Source organism: Syzygium oleosum, unplaced genomic scaffold (genome assembly GCF_021117445.2).
Source record: "Syzygium oleosum isolate NSW1041296 unplaced genomic scaffold, Sole_v2.1 Sole_v2.17, whole genome shotgun sequence".
Classification (NCBI taxonomy): Eukaryota; Viridiplantae; Streptophyta; class Magnoliopsida; order Myrtales; family Myrtaceae; genus Syzygium; species Syzygium oleosum.
In genome coordinates this window covers 7,802,460-7,825,215 of record NW_026607501.1, presented here as the reverse complement: position 1 = coordinate 7,825,215, position 22,756 = coordinate 7,802,460, and the positions used below count along the sequence as shown (strand labels likewise).

At 42.9% G+C, this 22,756-nt stretch overlaps 4 protein-coding genes across 6 annotated transcripts; 3 read left to right on the top strand and 1 right to left on the bottom strand.

The window, feature by feature from the left end:
* Positions 1-1,734: 1,734 nt before the first annotated feature.
* Positions 1,735-5,148, top strand: LOC115678993 (phosphatidylinositol transfer protein CSR1). The gene is made up of 7 exons (XM_030602510.2): positions 1,735-1,910; positions 2,220-2,372; positions 2,702-2,848; positions 3,330-3,482; positions 4,091-4,213; positions 4,592-4,700; positions 4,832-5,148. The coding sequence occupies exons 1-6, from the start codon at positions 1,776-1,778 to the stop codon at positions 4,667-4,669; spliced, it is 789 nt and encodes a 262-aa protein (XP_030458370.1). The 5' UTR covers positions 1,735-1,775; the 3' UTR covers positions 4,670-4,700; positions 4,832-5,148.
* A 143-nt stretch (positions 5,149-5,291) lies between these two features.
* Positions 5,292-6,810, top strand: LOC115678994 (uncharacterized). Its single transcript, XM_030602512.2, has 2 exons — positions 5,292-5,802; positions 6,168-6,810. The coding sequence occupies exons 1-2, from the start codon at positions 5,591-5,593 to the stop codon at positions 6,619-6,621; spliced, it is 666 nt and encodes a 221-aa protein (XP_030458372.2). The 5' UTR covers positions 5,292-5,590; the 3' UTR covers positions 6,622-6,810.
* A 356-nt stretch (positions 6,811-7,166) lies between these two features.
* Positions 7,167-9,664, bottom strand: LOC115678989 (probable apyrase 7). 2 transcript variants are annotated; one of them, XM_056319106.1, is made up of 3 exons: positions 9,535-9,645; positions 8,094-9,350; positions 7,167-7,931 (listed from the first exon to the last, which is right to left on the bottom strand). In XM_056319106.1, exons 2-3 carry the CDS (start codon positions 9,235-9,237, stop codon positions 7,378-7,380), a joined length of 1,698 nt encoding a protein of 565 aa, XP_056175081.1. In that variant the 5' UTR covers positions 9,238-9,350; positions 9,535-9,645; the 3' UTR covers positions 7,167-7,377. The 2 variants fall into 2 exon arrangements, with proteins under 2 accessions (XP_056175081.1, XP_030458360.2); XM_030602500.2 differs by having other exon boundaries at positions 8,094-9,664.
* A 3,129-nt stretch (positions 9,665-12,793) lies between these two features.
* LOC115678987 (protein MODIFIER OF SNC1 1) lies at positions 12,794-22,391 on the top strand. 2 transcript variants are annotated; one of them, XM_030602498.2, is made up of 9 exons: positions 12,795-14,427; positions 15,770-15,850; positions 15,936-15,980; positions 16,125-16,485; positions 17,229-17,331; positions 17,747-17,803; positions 17,903-19,196; positions 19,301-19,565; positions 19,645-22,391. In XM_030602498.2, the coding sequence occupies exons 1-9, from the start codon at positions 14,399-14,401 to the stop codon at positions 22,069-22,071; spliced, it is 4,662 nt and encodes a 1,553-aa protein (XP_030458358.2). In that variant the 5' UTR covers positions 12,795-14,398; the 3' UTR covers positions 22,072-22,391. The 2 variants fall into 2 exon arrangements, with proteins under 2 accessions (XP_056175401.1, XP_030458358.2); XM_056319426.1 differs by lacking the exon at positions 15,936-15,980 and having other exon boundaries at positions 12,794-14,427.
* The last annotated feature ends 365 nt before the right edge of the window (positions 22,392-22,756 follow it).

The window sequence follows — 22,756 nt, the reverse complement described above, 5'->3', positions numbered from 1 at the left end:
TTGCAAAAAGGGTGGGATTCGTGCATTGATTATCCGCTTCCAATTTGCCAAAATTTCAGCAGTTCCACCAGAATTATCGGTCTTCTCTCTAATCATGAAAGCCGATGGCAAACACATCAGAACCACCGGCCACCAGCAAATGTATTGGTAATTAGACATGCTTTAGCAACTAATTTTGTTGGGGATAATCGTCCAAAGAGTCGTGACCCTGTTGTCCGGCAATCACTTCGGTCATAAACTTTTCGACAATTTGCTAACGAAGTCCTTCCGCCGGCTTATTTCGGCCGGAAATCGCTAATGTGGGCGCCGGCCGTCCGACATGACATGGCCGGCGCTAACTTGGACGATTTGAGTAATTATTTTATATATTTTTTGAATTTTTTTTCTTTTTTCACATTTTCTTTTCTTTCCTCTCCTTTTTCCTTTTTTTTGTTTTCTTATTTTCCTCCGCCGATCATGCCAAGTCCCATCGACCATGTCAGCGCTAGCATGCCACGTAGGATGGGCAGCACTGACTGGACCACCACATCAGCGATTTCCGGCCAAAGTTCATCGAAAGGACTACGGTGACAAATCGTCAAAAGGTTTAGGACTAAATTGGTCAAATTAAAAAGTCTACGACTAAATTCATCACAACATAATAAGTTCATGACTTTTTGGATAATTTTCCCGATTAACCTTGAAGCCATCCGGGAAATATCAATAAAACCCTTCATGTGTAGTTCCAAATTCAATGCGCGAAGTAGAATTTATCCTTGCTTGTTAAGAATAGAAAGCAATGGCTACATAACTTTGCGATAGCATCTTATTAGACACGCCAGTCAACGAAACGTATCATATGGTCTAATCCAATCTTTCGACTTTCAAAAAGAAAGTATAGTTGATGTGTGCCTTTTGGTGCCCCGATTGTCAAAAAAGGTGCCCAAATTGGAGCCCCAAAGTCGACAGAATTCCATGATTTTGCCTCATGGGGGAGCAAAGATTGTGATCCGGGAAAATTCTCAATGAAATGATAGATGCGATGATGCCGGCAACGACCCGAGGGCATCGTTTTTTCTCATATAAAAAGGGCCAAAAAGAAAAGAAGAAGAAGACCACTATCAAAAGTTCGTGCGCGACACGCTTAAAGAATGTAATCGACACTCTTCCATTCTTAATTGGAGGATTGGCAGAGGTTGCAAGTCGTGTACATCACCGACATTCGAACTCGACCGGAATTGAGCATGATCCATGAACATGTTCAGAACCGGTCGATCGGATGTATCAATTGGAGGGAAGACATAACCCCATTTGCGAACATAGATGATCATTGGGCGTATCCCAATCAGGCCAAATCTTAAGGTCAGACCCGACTTGTTACGTTACCCAAGCCCGTGCAATTTAAAGATTTCGTATATTTTCCTATGCGCCTGCTCCGGCTCCGGCTCTGGCTCCGGCTTTGGCTCTAGCTCAAATGGGTGGGGGAAGGGCTTCCTTGCCAATCGAGCCCGGCCCAACATTGATTTTGGGCCCGTGGGTATCGGACCGGGTACGATAAACGGGCCCTGATGGCCCAATAAATAGGGCAACCAAACCGACACGACATGACATCCGCAGCTCAGACAGGAAAGCCCGGGGGCCCAAAACGCTACCGAAGCCCGACACGGCACACCGTTTCGGTCGGTCAACGTTGACCCGTTTCACCTCGGAACCAACAGAAAAGAGTTCGCAGTAGTTGATGTTTTACCATATTGTCCACGCTCATTTTCCTCTGCTCAAAGCAAATTCTCAACGCAATGGCTCTCCGAGCGAGCCACGCGCTTCGCCGTCCTTCTTTCTTGTCGCCGCTCGTTTCGAGCAGGCCCTCCTCCGTTCGGACCGGAAAATTCCCGGTCCGTTGCTCTGGTATCGGCTCCCGCGAGGCTCGCAAGGTTCTTGCCATTTCCCTGCTTTTCTTGTCTTGTCTTGTCTTTCTTCTCCTTCTCCTTTTTCTGTAATGTAGCTGGGGTAACGAGGAAGGGTCAAAGAAGGGCCTTCGTTCATCTGGGTATTTCATTGTCGGGGTTGGTTTGCCTCGTAAAGGCAAAAATCTTGCCTTTCTTGGTTTGGCACTGTTGATTACAATGCTGGGTTTTCTGGGTTATTTTGGTAGAAGAATTTGGTTGCTGAATCAGAGTTGACATTTCGGGCAACGTAGCTCTCAGTGTGGTCCTCATGACATGGCAATTTTGAATCTGTAGTTGGTTTTGGAAGTAAAGGAGAGGCTTGAAAAAGATTGCTGCAGTCTTCCTGTGGGTAAGAACGGAAGAGATGATGAAGACATGATCTACTGGTTCTTGAAGGACCGGAAGTTTGTCGTCGAAGATGCGGTTGCAAAGCTGACTAAAGCCATTGTATCCTCATGAATCCCGTGCTTTCCAAGTTTATGAATGCGTTGTTCACTCCTTCTGGCGACAATTAAATTTAGCAGTAGAAACCTGAACACTGGGATGACCCTGCTTTATAAGATGGACAATGTGATGCATTTTGGTTTCTCATTCTCACGTGCCACCCGTACCTTCGATTGATGTTATGCTTGTGCTTGATAAGAGGGATGACATGATACATTTTGGTTTCTTATTCTCTCATGTGGCCAGTACCTTCAACGGATGTCATGCTTACCGGAAGAAAAATGATCACATGATGGATAGATGTTCTATAAGTTATCCTTATGCTCATGTAGAAATGGCGACAAGAGTTCAAAGTGTCCGAGTTGACCGAAGAATCCGTGAAAAGCATTGCAGAAACTGGAAAGGCGTATGTGCATGACTTTTTTGATGTCAATGACCGCCCTGTGCTCGTAGTGGTGGCGTCGAAGCACTTTCCTGCTGTAAGTATATGAAATTGGCACGAACTTAGTCCCCAACCTTTGTTGTCTTTCTTTAGTAACCCAATTGCCTCCTAGTCACTGCTAGATAAGTGAAAACTGTCGAATACAGAGTATCTGTCTTCTTCTGATTCATTATTATTCCTAGTGTCTTAAATATATATGATAACTATACAAAAGAGTTTGACCTATGTCAAATTGTGTTCCTCATTTGGAAGAAATATCGGTGAAATCGTATCTTAGTAACTAAGTTGATGGCTCCAATTGCTCACATAACATTCTGACCATCCTATTCCTTTCTTGGGTATTTGAGATTGATTGTAGACATTATAATCTCATTTGGTTTATTCTTCCTTAAAATATATTGAGAGTAACCCTTTTTGGGAGGACCGCTGCTTTTGTCAATGATTGACGCTGATCTTTTTATTTGTTTATTTGCTTTTAGGAGCAAATTCTAAGGGTTGCATTTCTCATGGTGCCACAGGTTCAGGATCCTGTTGAAAATGAGAAACTGTGCGTGTTTTTGATTGAAAAGGCACTGAGTAAGCTTCCAGATGGAAAAGAAGAAATTCTTGGGATATTTGACCTTCGAGGATTTGGTACTGAGAATGCAGATCTCAAGTTCTTGACCTTTGTGGTAATTTCTGCTGTTTCGCAGTTTCAACATAAAAGAGGGAAAAAATAAATGCACCTCTAAGATCGGCAGAATGATTAGGTTGAAATTGCAATCGAGGCTAATCCAGAATTCCACATCATATCCTATAGCTCTTCGAGGTAGAACTTATTGGGTGCTTGGAAAGGTACATGTTCGCTCACTTTGGCGTATGCATCAGTTGCTTTTGCGGCAGATGCATGTTCCTGAAAGGAAGACAGTATGACATTTAATGAGCAATCATTTGCATAATAGTCTTCTGGTACAATACAGGAGCTCTTTCCATTGGTTGTATCAGTATGGTTATTGCTTCTGGCAATACTTTCTAGTAGAGGTGATGCTTTTGTGGTTCAATACTGCCAAAAACTTCAATTTGATATGATCTGAAATATCTCTGGTTGCTTCTAACTGTTGTTGGAATCAAGTAGTGTGACGCTTAAGTACTCTTAGAAGATGGGGAAAAGTTAGCATTTGTCATATACTTCTGCCCATTTGAAGATGTAAGGTGGTAGCACAGTTTTTTGAGGAATTGTTAATAACATCTTGAGGAATCTGTTTGGCCCATTGAGCTGATTTATTGATGTTTTGTGCAGTTTCACGTGTTTTACTATTACTATCCCAAGCGGTTAGGACAAGTGCTTTTTGTGGATGCCCCATTTGTCTTCAAGCCGATATGGCAACTAGCAAAGCCGCTGTTGAAATCATATGCTTCTCTGGTATGTACAATCTATTTATGTTTTTCCTTTTAAGCACAGGCTGCTTTTGCTAGTAATACTTTCAGATTATACTATGGTGAATCAAATGAAGCAAAGGAATGCCTTTTGTCGGAACATGTTCGATTAGATGCACTTCTTTTCTTTACCAACTGAATTTAGGTTTCTCTGCACAGTAATATACCTATGCTATGAGATAGGAAACTTGACGGTGATGTTAGTTTGACCATTTTCTTATTGTGTTTATAAATCTTCCGAGGAAAGGCCGAGCAATAAGCATGATTTGGTCATCTAAGACCATTACTCATTGCGAACTTCATGATTATTCCTACTGAACACATAATTATTTTTCCTACTGAAAACATAATTATCTTTCAAAAGGTGAGATTTTGCTCTGTGGAGACGGTCAGTATTGAATATTTCACGGAAGAAACAGTGCCAGCTAACTTCAGGGAGTGAGGCGTCATTGATCATCGTGCATCTCCCTCCGGTATGAAAGTTATACTTTGATAGATATTGTACAAAAAAGGGCTGGTAAAATATGAGCAATTTTGTCATGGTTGGACTGTCATTCTTTTACTTGCAGCAGTGAAATAAATTGTCTTGCTTTATGTTTTCTAGCTCTCTGGCCGGCAGTTGTAGACGGACAATCTCTTTCTTTCATGCCTGATAAGCCATCGAAGATTTTCAAGTTCCTGACTTCTACACTGACTATTGTTTCCTGCGGCATGCTCGTCGGCCACCAAGCAAACAAGATCCTGAAGAGAAGCGCATAAAGAATGCGACCAGACCTCTCAAAATTTTTTGCTTTCTCTGTTTTCCTACTTAGCGCCTCCGACTGAAGTGAGGCCATTGATTGTATCGGGTCAAAAGGGTTTGTATCCGGAATAATGTTGAGGCATGGCAATGTGAATTGTTGCTTCTTGGATGTAATGAAAGATGTTGCTTTATCTGTGATGAAGAATGGAAGGTTCTGTTAAGTCTGTCCTGTATCGGACCATAAAAAGCGAATTTTCAGCACTTCGATGATTTTCATAGGGCATATCGGCCTCGGGTACAAGAAAATTTTCAGCACTCTGCGGCTCAAATCTTGCATTCAAGAGATTTTGTTGAGGAAGAGCCAGCAAATGCAGCAACTTGATCTGAACAGGGTGACATTCTTGCATATGAATGGAACTCAGATGACATCATAATTTCTAGTCTTTCCTAAGAAAGAGAGTGACAAGTTAAAGAAACCAGCGGACGAGCTTACCCCTCTACTAGAACCTCTGAAAGGAGAACAATTTGGGGGTAGAACGGTAAAATCGGACCGATGCCCTCTTTCTTTTCCATCCGGCAAACCAGCTTCTTCTCCAGCTTCGGAAGCTCAGCAAAAAAAAAATGAAGATCTCCCCGAGGTCAGCGGTGGCGCCGTGCGTCGTCCTCCTCCTGCTCGGCGTCTCGTTCCTGTGCAACGCGGCGGAGTCGCCGCCGTACACGGTGGTCCATCGAGAATCGGACTTCGAGGTCAGGCGCTACCGGGAGTCCACGTGGATGTCCGCCCCCGTCCGCGACATCTCCTTCCAGAAGGCCACCCTCAATGGCTTCCACAGGTTTCCCTCTTCTTGATCAATTCGTCCGGGTTCCCCCCGGCGCTGCGTAGCGACCCCTCGAATGATTCGTCCATGTTGTGTTCGTGCTATTGTTGTTGAACCTGCGGCTTTGTTCAATCTTTCACCGAGGACCCAGTTGGCCTAATCTTGTTTTGTCCCTGAATCTTGATTTTGGAGACCATCTTCTTGTTCGAGTCTAGTTGCGAATTCTCGTAGATTGTTGTCGGGACTTGATTGCGTTGACCTGGGTTTTGTCCACCCCAATCCTTGGTTATGTTATGGTACTTGTGTTTTCTCTGATGCTTGTCGGTTGCAAGTTGGAATCCGGGTGATGAGCTGAGGCGTTCCTGTTCTCTGATTCATAGGTTGTTCCAGTTCATTCAAGGCGCCAACCTGAACTTCTCCAGGATTCCGATGACCTTTCCGTTCGTGACGAGCATAGTCCCTGAAGCCGGACCGCTCCACTCGTCGGCCTACTCCGTCCTGTTGTACTTGCCGCCGAAGTTCCAGGCTGACCCCCCGACCCCTCTTCCCGAGCTCGACCTGAAGCCGCAGGCGTGGGAGAGCCGCTGCGTCGCAGTCAGAAAGTTCTCCGGGTTCGCGAAGGACGATAACATCGTCCAGGAAGCGGAGAAGCTCGCGTCCAGCTTGAGCAGGTCGCCATGGGCTAACATGACCTCTTCCGAGAGTAGCTATGCCTATTCGATCGCTCAGTATAATTCTCCTTTCCGAGTGATTGGTCGTGTTAATGAAGTCTGGGTCGATGTCGATGCGCCTGGATCAAATGGTTGTGAGTTCAGTGGAGTTGCTACATATTGATGCATGGGGATTGACTTGTTTAGACAAGTATAGATTCCTGGTCCTGCTACTAAGGTCAAGAACTTAATGTCTGGGTCTCTGTGTGACCCCTACATGTAAATATGATCGAGGGTCTCTGCAACATCTCTTTGTATATCTTGGATCTTGTGTAAAAACTCTTACATGTGAATTATATCATCCAGTTTCACATGACTGTTGTCTCCTCCATATTCAACTGATGAGTTCATGAATTTGTCAAGTTCCTGTCTGAGAAATGCGTGAACAGGGTAGAATCTTCCCGCTGATCGATGATAGACAGGCCGAAGTGCGATCGACGATGAAAAGTTAAAGCAGTTCGTGATGCTCTTGTTGACCGATGAAGTATGAGAGTTTTAGCTCTTGGGTGGAAATGGCTATTAATACTCACTGGAAAGGCAGCGAGACAATTTGCAAGTTGTTACGCTGAGAGATGTAATAAATATGACAATGCAATGAAGGCATTGCTCCCCTCTCGCTCTTTTCATGGTTATTTCGAATCTGGCACATAGTGGAAAAACCATGCCCTGTAAAGTCTGCACTCCTGTTGATTTTCAACTATTCCACTCAGCCGATGCCAAAAATATTTGATACATTACTATAAAGGACAAGGGAACTTGCAATAGAAGGACGTAAATTCTGTACTACAATGGAATGAATCTTTTATAAATTCGTAAGCTAGATTGAAGGTACAAAATTCAATGGAGTATCTAGTATCTACAAAGACCAATGCAAACACGGTCAAAATAATTGGCTTCTTTGGCGTCTAGGATTACATAATGGCAGTGAAACCCCAGCAGCACCCTTCTTTTGGGGCATAGGCAGCTTGATCTGACGACGGTAAACCAAAGCTCCCAAGCATATAAGCAGAACAAAGAGGAAAACAGGGGATGGGATGGAGCCCACTGTTCTAATCCTAAAAGATAACAGTGCCGTCTCGGCTTTGAAGGGATGCAACTGTATGAATTTTCCCTCAACCAAAGAAGCTCCCAACGGCCAAGATATATCCCCTGGACCAATTATAATATCTCTGTCGCTGACGTGGAGCGCCTCGTCAATGAGCGACGCCACATAAGGTACTTGAAAGCAAAATTGTCCTCCATAGTTTCCATGTTCAGTGATGTGGCTTGAATTGATCCATGATTCTGAACACAGTCGATGACCTTTCTCCAACAACTGCGTGAAATTAGCTCTACCACTGAATCTTAACTTACTGTAAACAGCAAAAAATCCCGATAAAGCATGAAAAGCCATGTCAGGCAGGGCAACCCCTGTGATGTTTTGCCAGTCACCACCTGCAAGGACGGAAGGAGCATGAATTTCACCACTAAATCTTAACTATTTCAGTAAAGGATACAGCATGTGGAAATCAAAGCTCAACAAGGATGAACTGGGATGTGTTTGGCTAGAAGAGAAGAACTTGATATGGAAGTGATAGTGGGATGTTGCCGACTCACCTTTGTGGTATAAGACGTCCTCTTTCCTGTTTTTACCAACTGCTACAGAAAAGTGCTTCGAGTAACTTGAATTGGCAGCAGCAGCCCTCGCAAGTATTCTGCACTCTTCCCAATTCGGATCTCCAATGACATTCATAATACTAAATTCTGCCTTTTGCTTTGTACTGCCCAAAAATATTTCGTCAGTGGTATTCATTGCGCGGCAATTATAGCAGGTATAATTCTGCTTATAGTTTGGATTCAGACAAGGGTGGCTAAGGATATAGTTGCCATCACTCTGTCTTAGTGTTTCATTTTGTGTTAGCATGACAAGGGTCCGGTCAAATGCCTCTCGCAAACCAAATGCCGGAAACGAGTAGGATAATACCCGACGTTCGATAGAACCGACCTTCAGTCTTACCAACTGTTCATGGTTCACTGTATCATGTACTTCCATTGCTACCTGCAACGAGGAACCTCCCAAGTCGAGAAGCCCCAACGTGGGCAACCTAGATTGATTTCCAAGTCTCCCCATTTTGTAATTCAGAGCTACCCAACCATAGTACGCCTCCTCTTTTCCATGCAGTACCCTTATCCAGCTTCTCTTATAAACAAACGCATGTTCCTTGACAACAGCTTCGACATCGTCCAAGACCCTCGTTGCATTCTTAACTGCCAACCTCCTGAGTCCAGCAGTTGCAAGAACAAAAATAGGAGTCTCCGGATGTCTTTCTTCAGGCACCCACTGGTCTGCCCAGTTTATCAACGGTTCCAGAGCAGCCCTCACTCCGCTAGCATTGCCGATGAATCTATCTAAACCGGGCTCAGTTTGCAGACAATGATACTGACAAGAGCTGTTGGAAGTCTGGTTCTTGATCAAATTATCAGGGTAAGAATTCACCAGAATTGGCAGCTCCCATTCATTAGCAGCTCGCAGCATCCACTCATACACATTCACCCGAGTGCCGGTGCTTCCACAGTCCACAACAACCGTAAAGTAGGACCGTCCGGGATCACGAGACTCAACACGTTTCCAGCCCAAAAGCAAACCACTCAATAACAACAACCCAGCAAGAACAATCACGACACCAATCTTCAGTGCCACCCTATAATGCGCAAATCTGGCATTAGAGGCTTTGGCCTTAGAAGGCGACTTCGGATCCATCCACCGCCCACCGGAGCGAACCGACCCCGGATCATAACAAGTTAAACAACCACCCCTTTCGCTCAGACAAATCGCAATTCGAGCTCAAATACACATGATGCGAAAAGGGCAGCCTGAATTCAACACGACAACATCGATGAACTCGACCGCAGCAGGTCTAGATGTACTGAATCGACGGCGAGACAAATTCGACCGTACCCAGAAGGTGAACCGGATTTAGCAGCAAAGAAACTAGCGGGCAACCTCAGATCACGCGACGAACGAGATGATCGGAGAATGAACGGGACGACGGTTTACCTGCGCGAGCTCCCGAAGCGGGTGATTTCGTTCCCTCCTCCTCCTTCCTCCTCCTCCTCTCCGGCGAGAGATCGGAGGGAATGCGGTGGAAGAAAACGGAACGGTCCGGTCGTTGAAAAGGATTTTATATCTCAATTTCTCAATCAATTACAAAATAGAATTTGGGTTAATACCACGAAAAACCCTAAACTGGTACAGTTATGATAATTTTATCCCAAATTATTTTTTTATCACAAAAATCTCAAATTAAGACACTTGTGACAAATTTACTCAACTATTTTTTGACCACAAAAACCCAACCAGTATCTTTGTGACAATTTTACCCTAACTAATAATTTTTTAATATTTTTTTATTTTTTCTAATTTTTTTATTAATTTTTTTTTTTTTTTTCTTTTCTTTTTTTCCTTAATATTCTTCATCTTCAACCTCTGGCCGGTCGCCGGACCGGCGACCGGCCAGAGGCGGAAGCCGGCGAGGCTCGACCTCGTCGGCGCTGGGCGAGGCTCGAGCCCCGCCGGCCGCTGACGAGGTCGGCCTCGCCCAGCGCCAGCGAGGTCGAGCCTCGCCAGCAGCCGGTGGGGATCTAGCGAGGGCTCGGTCCCGCCGGCCGCTGGGCGAGGTCGAGCCTCGCCAGATCTGGCGAGGGCTGGCCCCATCGGCGAGCACTCGCCAGGGGCCAGCGTGACTGACCTCGACGGCTTCCGCCTTTGGCCGGTCGCGCGGACCAGAGGTTGAAGATGATGAATATTAAGGAAAAAAAGAAAAAAAAAATTCAAAAAATAAAAAATAACATTAAAAAATTAGTTGGGGTAAAATTGCCACAAGTATACCAGTTTGGGATTTTTTGTGGTCAAAAAAATAGTTCGGGGTAAATTTGTCACAAGTGTACCAGTTTGGGGTTTTTCGTGATATTAACCTATAGAATTTTAAATCACTCAACTCATCATATTAATTAAAAAAATTTACGCTTTCGAAGTAAAAATTAATCCAATTTTTCAAAAGTTAAAATGAAATAAAAAAGTAAAATTCACACAAATTACTAAATATGGCTCGTATCATGTCGAGTGAACTGGTCTTCACGAAATGTAAATAGCATCTGGTGCAAAATACTTACAAAAGGACTTTAGATAAGAAAAAAAATACAAAAACGTGACAAGTGACCTTAGCTCGACCAGTGGCTAAGGTCACACGGTCCATAGAAAGGGCCACCATGCAAGGTGATGTCGAAGTCGTGCAATCTAAGGCGATGGGCTCCCAAGGTCGCACGACCTCAACCAATCGCCGCCATGTAAATTTTCGGCTACCCACCAAATCTCACCTGAGATAGGATTTGGCCCTCCAAATAATATTTCAAATTTTGATAGAAATATTAAAAAAAATACTATTTGTTTTTGCTTAAATGTAAGCAAACGCACAAATACAATTAGAATAATGAATATCACGATTTTAAGTCTTAATAATCGACTTGTGAACATTACCTCGTGGTAATCATGCCATTATGTTTGATTATTATTGGATGCTTTGGAAAGACATCTGCACATAAAACATTACTAAGTACATAGATCGAAGTAATTGGTGACCCAATAAAGTCCATATGCATTAAACCTCAAAAAAAATGATTGATTTGATAATTGAAATTCGCATCAAATTACATATTAAAGATGACGATAGATGATTTAATTGTTACTAATATTAACGCACAACGAATAGAGTCGTGTGTTTTAATATACCATAATATATAATGTTGGAGAACATGCATCCGAACATCGAAATTTATATATAAAGTAAAGGTTTAATATCACGAAAAATCAAATGATGTTATAAATTTACTCAAAATTAAATGTTTTGACAACCAAAAATCCCAAACTTGTATACATGTGATAAATTTATTACAAATTAATTTTTTGACTATTAAAAACCCCAAACTGGTACACTCCAAACTAATACATTTGTGATAAATTTACCGTCTGTCAATTTTTATTAAATTGGATTAATACCATGAAAAATCATAAAATGGTACACCTGTAACAAACGGAGGGTAAAATCCTAAACCGGTACACCCGTCAACTGCCGTGTGTCATTTAATTCAACAATTTGACAGTAAAAATTAATAAAAATTAACATAGGGTAAATTTGTCACAAGTGTACCGGTTGAGGTTTTTTGTGATCAAAAAATTAGTTTGGGATAAATTTATCACATGTGTACTACTTTGAGATTTTTCGTGGTATTAACTCTAAAATAAATAGGAGCTCATACTTTTCAATGATCCCAATCCACTTTCTCTTTTCTAAAATTTTCTAAATCGGTTATTTTATATATAATTTATAATATATGTAGACATATACATAAATTAATAATTCTATTTGATCTTTTACATTTTCAATTTAAATCTTTCATATTTTAAAAACAATGTTACTATAAAAAGTTCAAATAACAAAATACTATTCTCTTTCTAAATATACACACACACATTTTCTACATGTCGTGTTAATAATTCAAATAATGTGTAATAATAAAAATTTTTAAAATCTTTTAAATGTCGAGTTTTTTTGGCGCATACCCGACGCATGTGCACTTTTGCTAGATAATTAAAAGCGAACCCGTCCCCGAACACATTCGATGTTCTCGAGATCATGCTCTCGTGGCGAAACCTTGTCCCGTCAATAATGACCCCTGGTTACCCCAAACGGGAGATCCCGAAACAACGGGAAGCCGAACCCATAAAATCAAATAACCATTCAGACAATTTCGGAACATACATCCTTCGTAAGGAATCCTCGCTGCAAAATGGAAGGACGCATCGAATCTCATCAAATGGGCAACCCATATCCGAAAAAATAAATTATTTTCCCATTAAGATAACCGCGTCCTAATCATCGCCTCTCGATGATCAACGGCAGAGATGAACCCGTCGGCTCGATCGGGCCGTCCGATCTACCCTAATTTAATATATGTATATATAGGAGGAGGGAAAAAGAAAAGAGAAGAAAACCTTAAAAAAGCTCTCGTGTTTTTAGGGTGATAAAGATCAGAGGAAAAATCGACCATTTTCGGGCTTTTTTCTTCGTTTTCACCTTGCTTCCTTCCTCCTCCTCCTCCTCCTCCTTCACCTCTCTTCCTTCCTTTCCTTCCTCTCTCGCCTTTTCTCCTCTGGTTCACGTCCGATCCGAGGAGGCCGTCGCTTTCTCTCTCTACATCTCTCTCTCTCTCTCTCTCTCTCTCTCTACACCTGTGAATACCGAATCCTCCGCCTCCTCCTCCTCCTCCTCCTCCCGGCGATCTCCGCGCTCAATCGCTCCGGCGCCCCCCCCGCGCGCGCGGCGGTGTCTCTCTTCCTTCCGCGCCCGAGGAGGCGCTACCCGGCGATCCTCGCGCCGTCTAGGGTTTTCGGCGATTCCGCATCGGGGGACGCGCCGTCGAGGCAAGTGATTTTCCCCTCGCTCCGTGGGGGTGGGGGGGCCGTTTCCGGCGTCGTCTCGCGGCGCGTGGTTTTCGCGAGCTGTTGGCCGCGGGCGATGCCACTGCCAATGGCGATCAGCTGATGATTTTGGTCCTCTTTTTTTTTTGCTTTATAAGGTTTAGGTTTCGGAGCTACTGTGATTAGTGGTGAGTATTTAGTTTCCAGGCTCGCGCGAGAGGTACTGGACCGGGCGTTCTAGATTGGCCGGGCCGGTTTCGCGGAATAGGAGTTTCGGACATGCGAGAGGGACTTCTGGATTTTTATGGATAGATTGTGTAGGCGATCGAGACGTTGGAGGTTTCTTGGGAGCCGCTCGCCGCTATGAAATATTGAGCCTTTATGTGTGGGGGTGTTCTTGCCACCAGAAGTTCTATGGTAGTTTCCTAAAATAGCTGAGAGGGTTGATTGTGGCAGAGTAGATGGTGGTTCATGGCTGCATCTTGACTACTGTTATTTTTTGGCCCGTGAGTAGTGTTGAATATTGAAGCTTTTTCACAAAAGAATTGAAACCTCGCTTAGTGTGCATAAAGACGGTCGGGGTTTTTGGACCGGTTAAATTCTTTAATATATGTGGGCAAGAAATGCTCCTTACGGTAGAATGAAATTTGAGAATGTCTTCTCAAGACATGGCTGCTTAGTTATTGTATTGTCTTTAACGAATTTATAGAATGATCTTGCGACAAACCACCTTAGTTTATATTTTGGGATGAATAGTAGCAACTCTATGATTACGGTAATGTCTTTAGGGCGATTTTAAGTTGTTTATCCTACGAAGAACATGTTTACCCAGTTATGAACTCACAAAGTTGTTTTTTGAGGTTGGTAAATGTCCATTAACTTTTATTCTGTAGTGTCCATCAACTTTTGAGCACTCATTTGTTGCCATGTCATTTGACATCAGAAAGCTGGTGTCTGTATTGTATTTATTGCAGTAACAATAATTCGAGGGACCCGTTTTAGCATTTTGAAACTGTGACTGCATATACTTATCTTGGTGAACTTCTTGATGTCATATTTTCTAATTCATTTGCATAAAATTGTTTCAAATAAAGTTTTTGCAATCTGGAAATGAGAAATGCTAGACTTACTATAACTAGCTTACACAATTAATTTACTAACTGACATGTCAGTTGATATTGATTGTGCCCACTTGTTTAGTACTCACAGTTTGACGTACTACCTAGTAAACTGATCTTCTATACCAATCTTAGTAAGTCTAGCATTGCTCTTTGGAAATACTTTCATATGGATGTTGTTTTAATGTCCATTTTCCCCTTCATTCTTTTTCTTGTCTTTTGTTTTTGGTCTGTTGAGGTTGATGACCTGATGAGAATAATGTTCTTTTGCTTGTATTCAGGTTTTGTCCAATTTGTTTGGATGACCTTGGAGCAACTTTTAAAGCATGGCATCAGGGACAGCCGGAGATCGAAAGTATGATATTTTCAACCCCATTACCTCCTGGAGGTCTTTCGAATTTATGATAATTAGTTGAGATAGATAAGAACTTCAATAAGCAATTTTAAGCTTATCAAATTGCCAGTCCACTTGAATCTCGTCAGCCTTTGGTATATTTAATGGCATATTAAGTAAATTCCAAGTTTCATGACTATAGTTTTTGAAGTTGAAGGGCCCTTGGAAAACTTCTGAATATCTGCCAATCGTCATCCTTTTCCTTTGTTGATGTGTGTAGGATTCTTTCCTTTGTAGACAACACATCCATCACAGCTTCTTATGTACATGACATGTATCTTCCATCATAAAAAACCAGAGTGTCAATCAAATGAGGCTAACAGATATCATTCCACATGGGAGTACGGGTTCCCGGGTGTTTTTTCTCCCTTTTTTAGCAAACTTTGACTGTAAAATTTGTATATATGTCTTATGACATTTTATCTCATTGAGGCTGCTTTCTTTTTCTGGACATGGTGGTGCCAAGATTAATTGTACTTGCAAGGTTGGAGTAAAATATTAAGAGAAAAAGTTGATGTGGCATTTTTGGTTAGCATAACTGATTTTGATTTTTAATTGCTGGAAAGATGTTTTATGGTAAGTATTAGAGCACAAGAAGTTGATTAATAGTATCATCGATTGGGAATACATGACCCGTGAGATAACCTGCTTATCATCTGATTTTACGTGAGTTTAAGCTTTGTTCCTCTTTCACTGTCAGGTGCTTATGAATAATCACTGAGAATATCATCCAATATTTGGTTCTTTTTGATCTTCGAAGGGATTTCACCATGGTTTTACTTCAATTTGGTCATGTTTTAGTACCTGATGAAGGAAAGTCCCTTGTTAGTTTTGTGGCTACCTAGGTGATGTAGGGAAGAAAACCGTAACAAGGTGTTCAACACCAAGAACAGAATTGAAGAAGCAAATAGGAACAATTCACAATGAATCGCCAAATCTAAAAGATTGTCTTCTGTACATCAAAGCCAGGGAAAAGAAGGGACAATTTTGTGAAAGAAACTTTATTCAATAAGAAAGTACTCTAATCTGAAAACGACTTTAATGAGTAATAAAATGGCATAAGACCCATTATTCATAGGACTCCTACCCAAAGAAGTAAACCTAATACTACTAGGACTCTTAAAACATAAGCAAAGACCTTAAAATCAAAATTAAATCTTAGCAAGAGTAGACGTGAATATTAATTGGAGAAAATAAATTAACAAATATTCTCCTATGCTTCTGCATCACTAGGTCAACATCATTTGGAATTATGAATTCACAAGGAAGTATATAGGTTGGCTAAATGGTTATATTGCTCCAGGTGGGGTGCTGCAAGAAGAGGCAGCATGACTGTATTGGGGAAAGTCGCCGTTCCCAAACCCATAAACCTGCCGAGCCAGAGGTATGGGATTTCATCCGCGCGTTTTATCCAAATCTGCTTGACACTTTCTTTGCCGCTGAACCTTTTCATTTCTTTCTTATTAAAGGCTTGAAAATCATGGTTTGGACCCAAATGTGGAAATTGTTCCAAAGTAAGTATACGTTTCTGACATTGGGGTTTTTAATATGTGTGCATTGTGCTTTATCCTTGGTACTTTCAAACAGCAGAGGGTTCTCAGCATTGATTTAAAGATTTCTCTCTCTATCACTCTCTATTTTGCCACTGTATATTTCAGGGGTACCCTTAGTTGGGGCAGCAGGTCCTCTGCCTCTACGCCCAATGCATGGGGTTCATCTATGCTCTCCCCCAGTGCTGACAGTAGTACTAATTCACCGAGCCACCACAGTGCTCGGCCTTCATCGGGTGAAAGTGGCACCCGACCATCGACTGCGGGAAGTGACAGGGCTCTTGATTCTACTAATGCATGGGGATCAAATTCTCGGCCATCTTCAGCTTCTGGAGCATTGTCATCCAGTCAGACATCACTAGCATCTTTACGTCCTCGCAGTGCAGAAACAAGGCCTGGTAGCTCACAGTTATCTCGTTTTGCGGAATCTGTGCTTGATAATTCAGTGGCTGGGGGTATTGAAAGACTGGTAAGAGCTTGTTGCCATAATGTGTAATGATAGGAGCTATTATGCATGGAGTCGAAATTATGGGGAGAGAAGCTCAATCTTTTGCACGAATCAGATATACAAACAGAAAGATATATTTCCTTTTATCATGTGAAGAATTTGTGCTTTGAGAGAAGTCTATTGATGAATGAAAAGGAGGGCATTCATATCTACGTAATAATTGTATATTTATATTTTAAGTGGGAAGTGAAAGAACTTCAGAAAAAAGAATGTTTAGTTGTTCCATCAAATATTCTGCCTTTCCCATGTCACCTTAGTTTTTGTTCTCTCTCACTTCTGTGAGAAGAGAGGGGGGGGGGGGGGGTGGTTGAGCGAGGTTTTGAACTGGCAGTTCTCTTTGATTCAGTGACAGAAGTATTTCTACATAGCTATGACATGAATAGTTGATCCTTCCATGATAATGTTAAGCAAGACTATGGCTGTTTGTCGAAGTTATGTTACCAATATTTCGCCTCTCATTGTTTTCAGCGCAAGCTAATGTCTAAGAGAATGTGTAGATTGGTTTTCAGGCAGGATCTGATGATATATGTAGTGATTGAGGCTTGTGCAACCTTTTCCAATCATCGTAAACAGTCTGACTTTTAAAGTTTGCTTTTAGCTAGCTGATAGCTAGTATCTAATCTTTTGCTTGTCCCAAACTGTTTTCTTTCCACGTGTGTGCAAAAGCACAGGCTAATCCAGCTCATTTGCTGTTATATGTGTAGGGACCGACATCTTCCAAGAACGACAGGTTTTCTTTAAGTTCTGGGGACTTCCCAGTTCTTGGTTCGGAGAAAAATGGTTGTGGGAGAAGTGCGGGCTCACAAGGTGAATTGTCCTGATATTTTTATATATTATTGAGTCCTAAATAGATTGGCAACATGGCTGCCATAACAGCGGTGTGGGATGATTATGTGGTTAATTTGATTGAATACATTTTTGTCTTTTTTTTGTCCACTATTTGTTGCTATTCCTTGCATGTTCTAATGATAACTTATTTGTCTTTCTGAAGCGAATGAGTACCCATCATTTTTTGTCTATCTACTAGTATGAAGAATGTGTAGAACTTGTGTTTCACATCAACCGTGTTGTCAGCTTCTTCTAATGAATCACTTTAATTGAAAAAAAAAGGTTTTCTTGCTTGATTCCATAGAGTTTCTGATTATATTAAGGACCTGTGGATACTATGTGTCATGAATTATAGGCATTTCATTTGATTGATGACCTGACTACCTTTTTGCAGAGCATGCTCCTCAAGGTTCAGAGTTATCTTCCGATACAGTGGTATCGGTGAAAGAAGGTACCTTTTCTTCATGCAGTGGTTACTTATGTTCTGAGATCTTAGATGTTGTTCATAGTTAATTGACGGACAAATCTGCCTATTTTTCCCGTGTTGCAGGTGATAGCTCTGTCAATGCTGATCCCAGGAATAGAGTTGAGAACTCATGGAGAAGAGACAATGCTCCCTGTGGTGAAGATGGTGGACCTGGTGCGGACAAGTGGCGTGGGGATCATCCTCCTCACCAAAATGCTGGCATCCTCCCTCAGCAGTTTAGTGCTTGGCATGGTCCTCTAGTTAACAATCCTCCAGGTGGTGTTTGGTTTAGAGGGCCTCCTGGGGGCCCCCCTTATGGAGCTCCTGTTGCACCTGGTGGCTTTCCTGTGGAACCATTTTCTTACTACCGTCCTCAAATTCCACCTCCTGCTCTTCCCACTCTGCAGCCTCCAGGTGCTGGACCTAGGGGACACCACTCAACTAGTGGAGATATGTATAGACCTCAAATGCCCGATGGTTTTATTCGCCCAGGTATGCCTCTTAGGCCTGGGTTTTACTCTGGTCCTATGCCCTACGATGGTTATTTTGGTCCTCCAATGAACTATCACAATTCAAATGAACGAGATATAGCATATACCGGGATGGCTGCTGGCCCTCCCCGGTATCCTGGCCAAAATGCTCCTGAAATTCCACATAGATCTGGTGGCTATGGTTCCACTAATAAAGCATCAGATGGTGAGGAAGTGGATATGGGTCATCCTCATAATACGAGGGGGCAGTACAAAGTTCTCTTGAAGCAACAAGAGAGTTGGGATGGTAAGGATGAAGGACATAAACGGGAGGGAAGTGTTACAAAGGACGAGTCATCTCTGGACAAGGGCGAACCTGGCAAGAAAGCATTGTCGAAAAACCACTGGAGATCGGATCGCAACAATGAAGAGAAAGATCTAGAAAATGCAGGACCAGTTGAGGAGGCTTCTCAGAAGATTGATTATAAAGGGGGTGGTCCTGGTCCGACCAGGGTAAAGGCACTTGAAAATGTGCAAAGGGCTGATGATGCTGATTCAGCGAGAGGACCATATAAGAACTCTGTTGTCCCAGAAGCTCCAAAATCTTCTGTCGCTGCCCCCAAGGATTCAAGTTTGATCCAGAAAATTGAGGGATTAAATGCTAAAGCTCGGGTTTCTGATGATCGCCATGAGTATACATTTGTTTCCAATAGGTCAGAGGAAGATAATAACTTTCAAGGACCGGACACCATGTCTAGGCATTCTGCAAAAGAAATTGGCTCTGATGCTCTTCATGTTGAAAGAATTCATGTTGGTAAGGTGACCAAACCTAACCTGTCTGAAATGGATGCTCCTAGTGGGGGTAAGAGCCTTGAGCAAGCTGATGTCAGTGAGTCAACCATTTCTAGGTTTGCTACTATTCTCTCGGACTTCAATTAATGCTAGTTCAGATTTTTCACCCCCTTGGCTTGGGTTGTTTAGAATGTTGATAAGCTATTTTGCAATTTCGCAGGCGGTATCTTCATGGAGTGCAAGGAAAATCTCATCATCGTGGTAAAGGAAGATCAAGCACTCAAGATGTCGACGAGCGGGGGAAGAGATCTAAGGAGCCTGACCAATTAGTCGTTGTACCAGATGCATCTCTAGAGATTTCTAACATTCATGCGCCCCATCGTATGTCTGGGAAAGCTAATGATATCTGCACACCACTATACCGAGGAAAGGATGAGGGAGCAACTGTGTCCATTGCTTACGATCCCAGTGAGAGTGAGGCAGAGGTAACATATTTTTTTTCTGAAAAGTTTGCTTTCTACTCCACCCGAATTTCTATGACATACAATTTGAATGTTTTCTCAGCGTGCTAAGATGAAAGAGTTGGCAAAGCAACGGGTGAAACAGCGGCAGGTTGAGGAGGAGGAACGAGCTAGAGATCAGAAGGCAAAGGCAGACATGAAATTGGAAGAACTGAACAGACGTGCACAAGCTGTGGATGGTTCAATTGGAAAAGGTGAAAATGTGTCAACCGGTGCTACTTTGAAAAAGCAACATAACTTGCAGCCCATTGTTGAAATGACAAAAGCTTCTGCTAGGTCTGTAGTGCTAAGCTCTCAGTCTGTTTCTAGTGCCATCACAGTTTCTGAAGTTAGCGATGGTATTGGAAGATCCACTGTTCGGTCCAATCTTTCGCAAGAACCACCTGATGGTGCTTGTAAGGAACATGCATTGGTCGGCAACCAGTCTCGGCCTTTGAAGCAGGACACTAAAACTGGTGGTGCTTCTGACCCTATTGAAGATGGTCGTATGATTAAGCAGACGCGTGTGGGATCCAAACATAAATCACACATTTCATTAGAGAAAAACTTCAATGAGAAGGGCACTCTTGAGCCGTCCAAAGTCCTTGCTGATGGGGCAGATAGTGTCACAAAATCTGCTGATGTTCCCTATGAGAGCACTCCAAGCTGTGAGGATAGGATTCCTGTCAATCCACATGGTATGGTTGAGTCTATGGTTCAGCAAAGAAGAAAAGGCAACAAGATTAGTAGGAACAAGCATAAGGTGGATGAGTCATCCTCTTTATCTGCTTTACCTGTACTTGCATCTAAAGAGATTATTGCGGCCAACACTATAGAAGAAAGCAGTCAGCTAAAGTCTCCTGAGTCCAATTTGGATTCTACGCAGGTCATGTCACCACCTGATTCTGGAGATGCCAAACATCCTTCAGAGCGGTATCCAGCTACCGCTGGTGAAGAAGTCCATACTAGAGTAAATTATCAGCGGAAGTCACAGCATTCTCGCAGGATGCCAAAAAATCAACATGCCAATAAGCTCCACGGTAGTGAATCTGTTGTATGGGCGCCTGTTCGATCACAGAACAAAGCTGAGGTTTCTGATGAAGCTAGTGACAGGGCACTAGTTGAGGGCATTAATTCAACTGTCAAGATCGACAATCCCGTCCAGAATAATCCAAAAAATAAGAGGGCAGAGATTGAGAGGTATGTCCCAAAGCCTGCTGCCAAAGAAATGGCTCAGCAAGGAAGTGTTCATCAACATACGGTTGCTTTAAGCAGTATAAATTCCGGAGATGTTAGTGTTGAGGCGGGAGGAGGTTCAGGTCCGCAAAGCATTGAAAATGCTCAACCTGCCAAACCATCATCTAGGAATGGAGACGGTAGGTTAAATAAGCCAGGAAGAGCCCATGGATCATGGCGCCAGCGTGGGCCAAAGGAATCAACTTTGCATGTATTGGCTGATGGACAATCTTATACTGCGGACATAGGTAAAGATGGTCAAAAGTTGAGTGGGCATCACCAAGCTGAGGAACATGAACTAAGATCAATGGACGAGAAGCCAAAACGTTCTGATGAGCAGGGTTCTGGTGATGGTTCAAACCTTCCATGTAATTCCAACTCTACTGCTGAGGTCCCAATTCATCCTGCCAGAGATCAAGGAGTTGCAGGAAGAGGAAAGCGTCATGCTTTCCGGGCACAGAAAGCCCCAGGGGTTACTGTAGATCATGATCAGAAGAAAAGCATCGAGGAAATGGATGAAAGTCGGAACCAATCTTTGGCTCCTGAGGTGATCCAAAGAAGTCCAGTTGTTCCCAAGGAAAACCATGTTGTCTCCGAACGTTCAACTTCTCATTGGCAACCCAAATCCCATTCATCTTCTGCTCATATTTCTCGAGGAAGTAGGGTGACTGGAGGTCAAAATATTCAGGCTGACAGTGGTGGAATTGATGCAGAGCTCCCTCACGGTGGTCTACCCGCTTCAGCACAGCATGAAATGGAACATCAAGAAGCTTTGTCGACCAATGACAATCGAAAATATAATTCCCGAAAAGATAATGTGAATGAAGCAGGGCATGTAGAGGGTAAGATAGAAACGAAGGCTCTAGCATTTGGAGTCCGTGGCCACTCTTCAATACAGGGTCCAGTCAGGTCAACTGGTGATGTGCGTCATGAGTCCCAATTTCCTTCGGGGTTCCACAAGAACCAGGGCGGTCGAAATGCAAGAGGCAGTGGACCTCATGGAGATTGGAACTCAAGTGGGCCGGAAAATAACCGACATCGTGAAAGACAGCGGCCCAACTCACACTTCAGATATCAGCCTGTGGGGACATACAGCGATAACAGATCAAACCAGGTCGAAGGATCAAAAGATGGTTCTCAAAGTGCTGGCATGAAGTTTAAGGAGAAGGGTGGTCAAGGCAGTTCCAGGCGTGGTGGAGAGAACTATACAGACCGGCAAGTTGGCACTGGTCGAGCTGATGCTGACTGTAATTAGTAGAGAGAGTAGAGTCCTAGATGTGTTCTGTTGTAGATGGCTCCTCTGGTCTTGATTGGTAATACCCCCGTGCCTTCAGGTATTGACGTTTGCTGATTACTGCGGACAAGGTGGGCTGATGTGCCAGCTCAAGTGACGGGTTGTCATGTCAATGGTTGTCCAGGTTGAGAGCATAGCCAGATGCGTCTTGGAAGTCTTCAGTTGATATGGGTTGGTTTTGACATTTGTGGTGGGCTTCTTACCTTACCTTATTTTTACAAATGTATTGCTCTGAACAATTTAATTTGGTCATGGGCTTATCTTCAATGGATCTTTTCACATGTTTCCTTGACGTTTTTTACTTGAATAGTCGATAGCTTCGCTGCTCTTTAAGGATAGGGATAGAGACTGCAGCCATGAGACACCTTCTGCGCCGTCATCTATGTGGGATTTGTGGTGGATTCTGGTTTTATAGCTTTGTTTGTTGATGACTTTGGAGCTGACAAACATCTGTGTCGTTGGATGCTAGTCGTGCCGAATATGTTGGGCTCGATTATTCATTTATCCGGATTATTTGCAGTGTCTGAGCATGTCTGAGATATTGTACCGTGATCTTTTCTAATGTAGTTTTGGGGAGTCTTCGATTCTCGGATGCGCCCTGGTAAATTGCATGGATGTCGCTTCTTTCGATTTTTTAACGTACCGA

Bases quoted from the DNA above. Each gene is read 5' to 3' on its own strand.
- LOC115678994 (XM_030602512.2), top strand. From the start codon at position 5,591: ATGAAGATCTCCCCGAGGTCAGCGGTGGCGCCGTGCGTCGTCCTCCTC. The intron at 5,803-6,167 runs GTTTCCCTCTTC...TCTGATTCATAG, and splicing joins ACCCTCAATGGCTTCCACAG to GTTGTTCCAGTTCATTCAAG.
- LOC115678987 (XM_030602498.2), top strand. From the start codon at position 14,399: ATGGCATCAGGGACAGCCGGAGATCGAAA. The intron at 15,981-16,124 runs GTAAGTATACGT...TGTATATTTCAG, and splicing joins AATGTGGAAATTGTTCCAAA to GGGTACCCTTAGTTGGGGCA. The intron at 19,197-19,300 runs GTTTGCTACTAT...GCAATTTCGCAG, and splicing joins AGTGAGTCAACCATTTCTAG to GCGGTATCTTCATGGAGTGC.
- LOC115678993 (XM_030602510.2), top strand. From the start codon at position 1,776: ATGGCTCTCCGAGCGAGCCACGCGCTTCGCCGTCCTTCTTTCTTGTCG. The intron at 1,911-2,219 runs GTTCTTGCCATT...TTGAATCTGTAG, and splicing joins GCTCCCGCGAGGCTCGCAAG to TTGGTTTTGGAAGTAAAGGA. The intron at 4,214-4,591 runs GTATGTACAATC...ATCTTTCAAAAG, and splicing joins TGAAATCATATGCTTCTCTG to GTGAGATTTTGCTCTGTGGA.
- LOC115678989 (XM_030602500.2), bottom strand. From the start codon at position 9,237: ATGGATCCGAAGTCGCCTTCTAAGGCCAAAGCCTCTAATGCCAGATTT. The intron at 7,932-8,093 runs GTGAGTCGGCAA...CCGTCCTTGCAG, and splicing joins GGACGTCTTATACCACAAAG to GTGGTGACTGGCAAAACATC.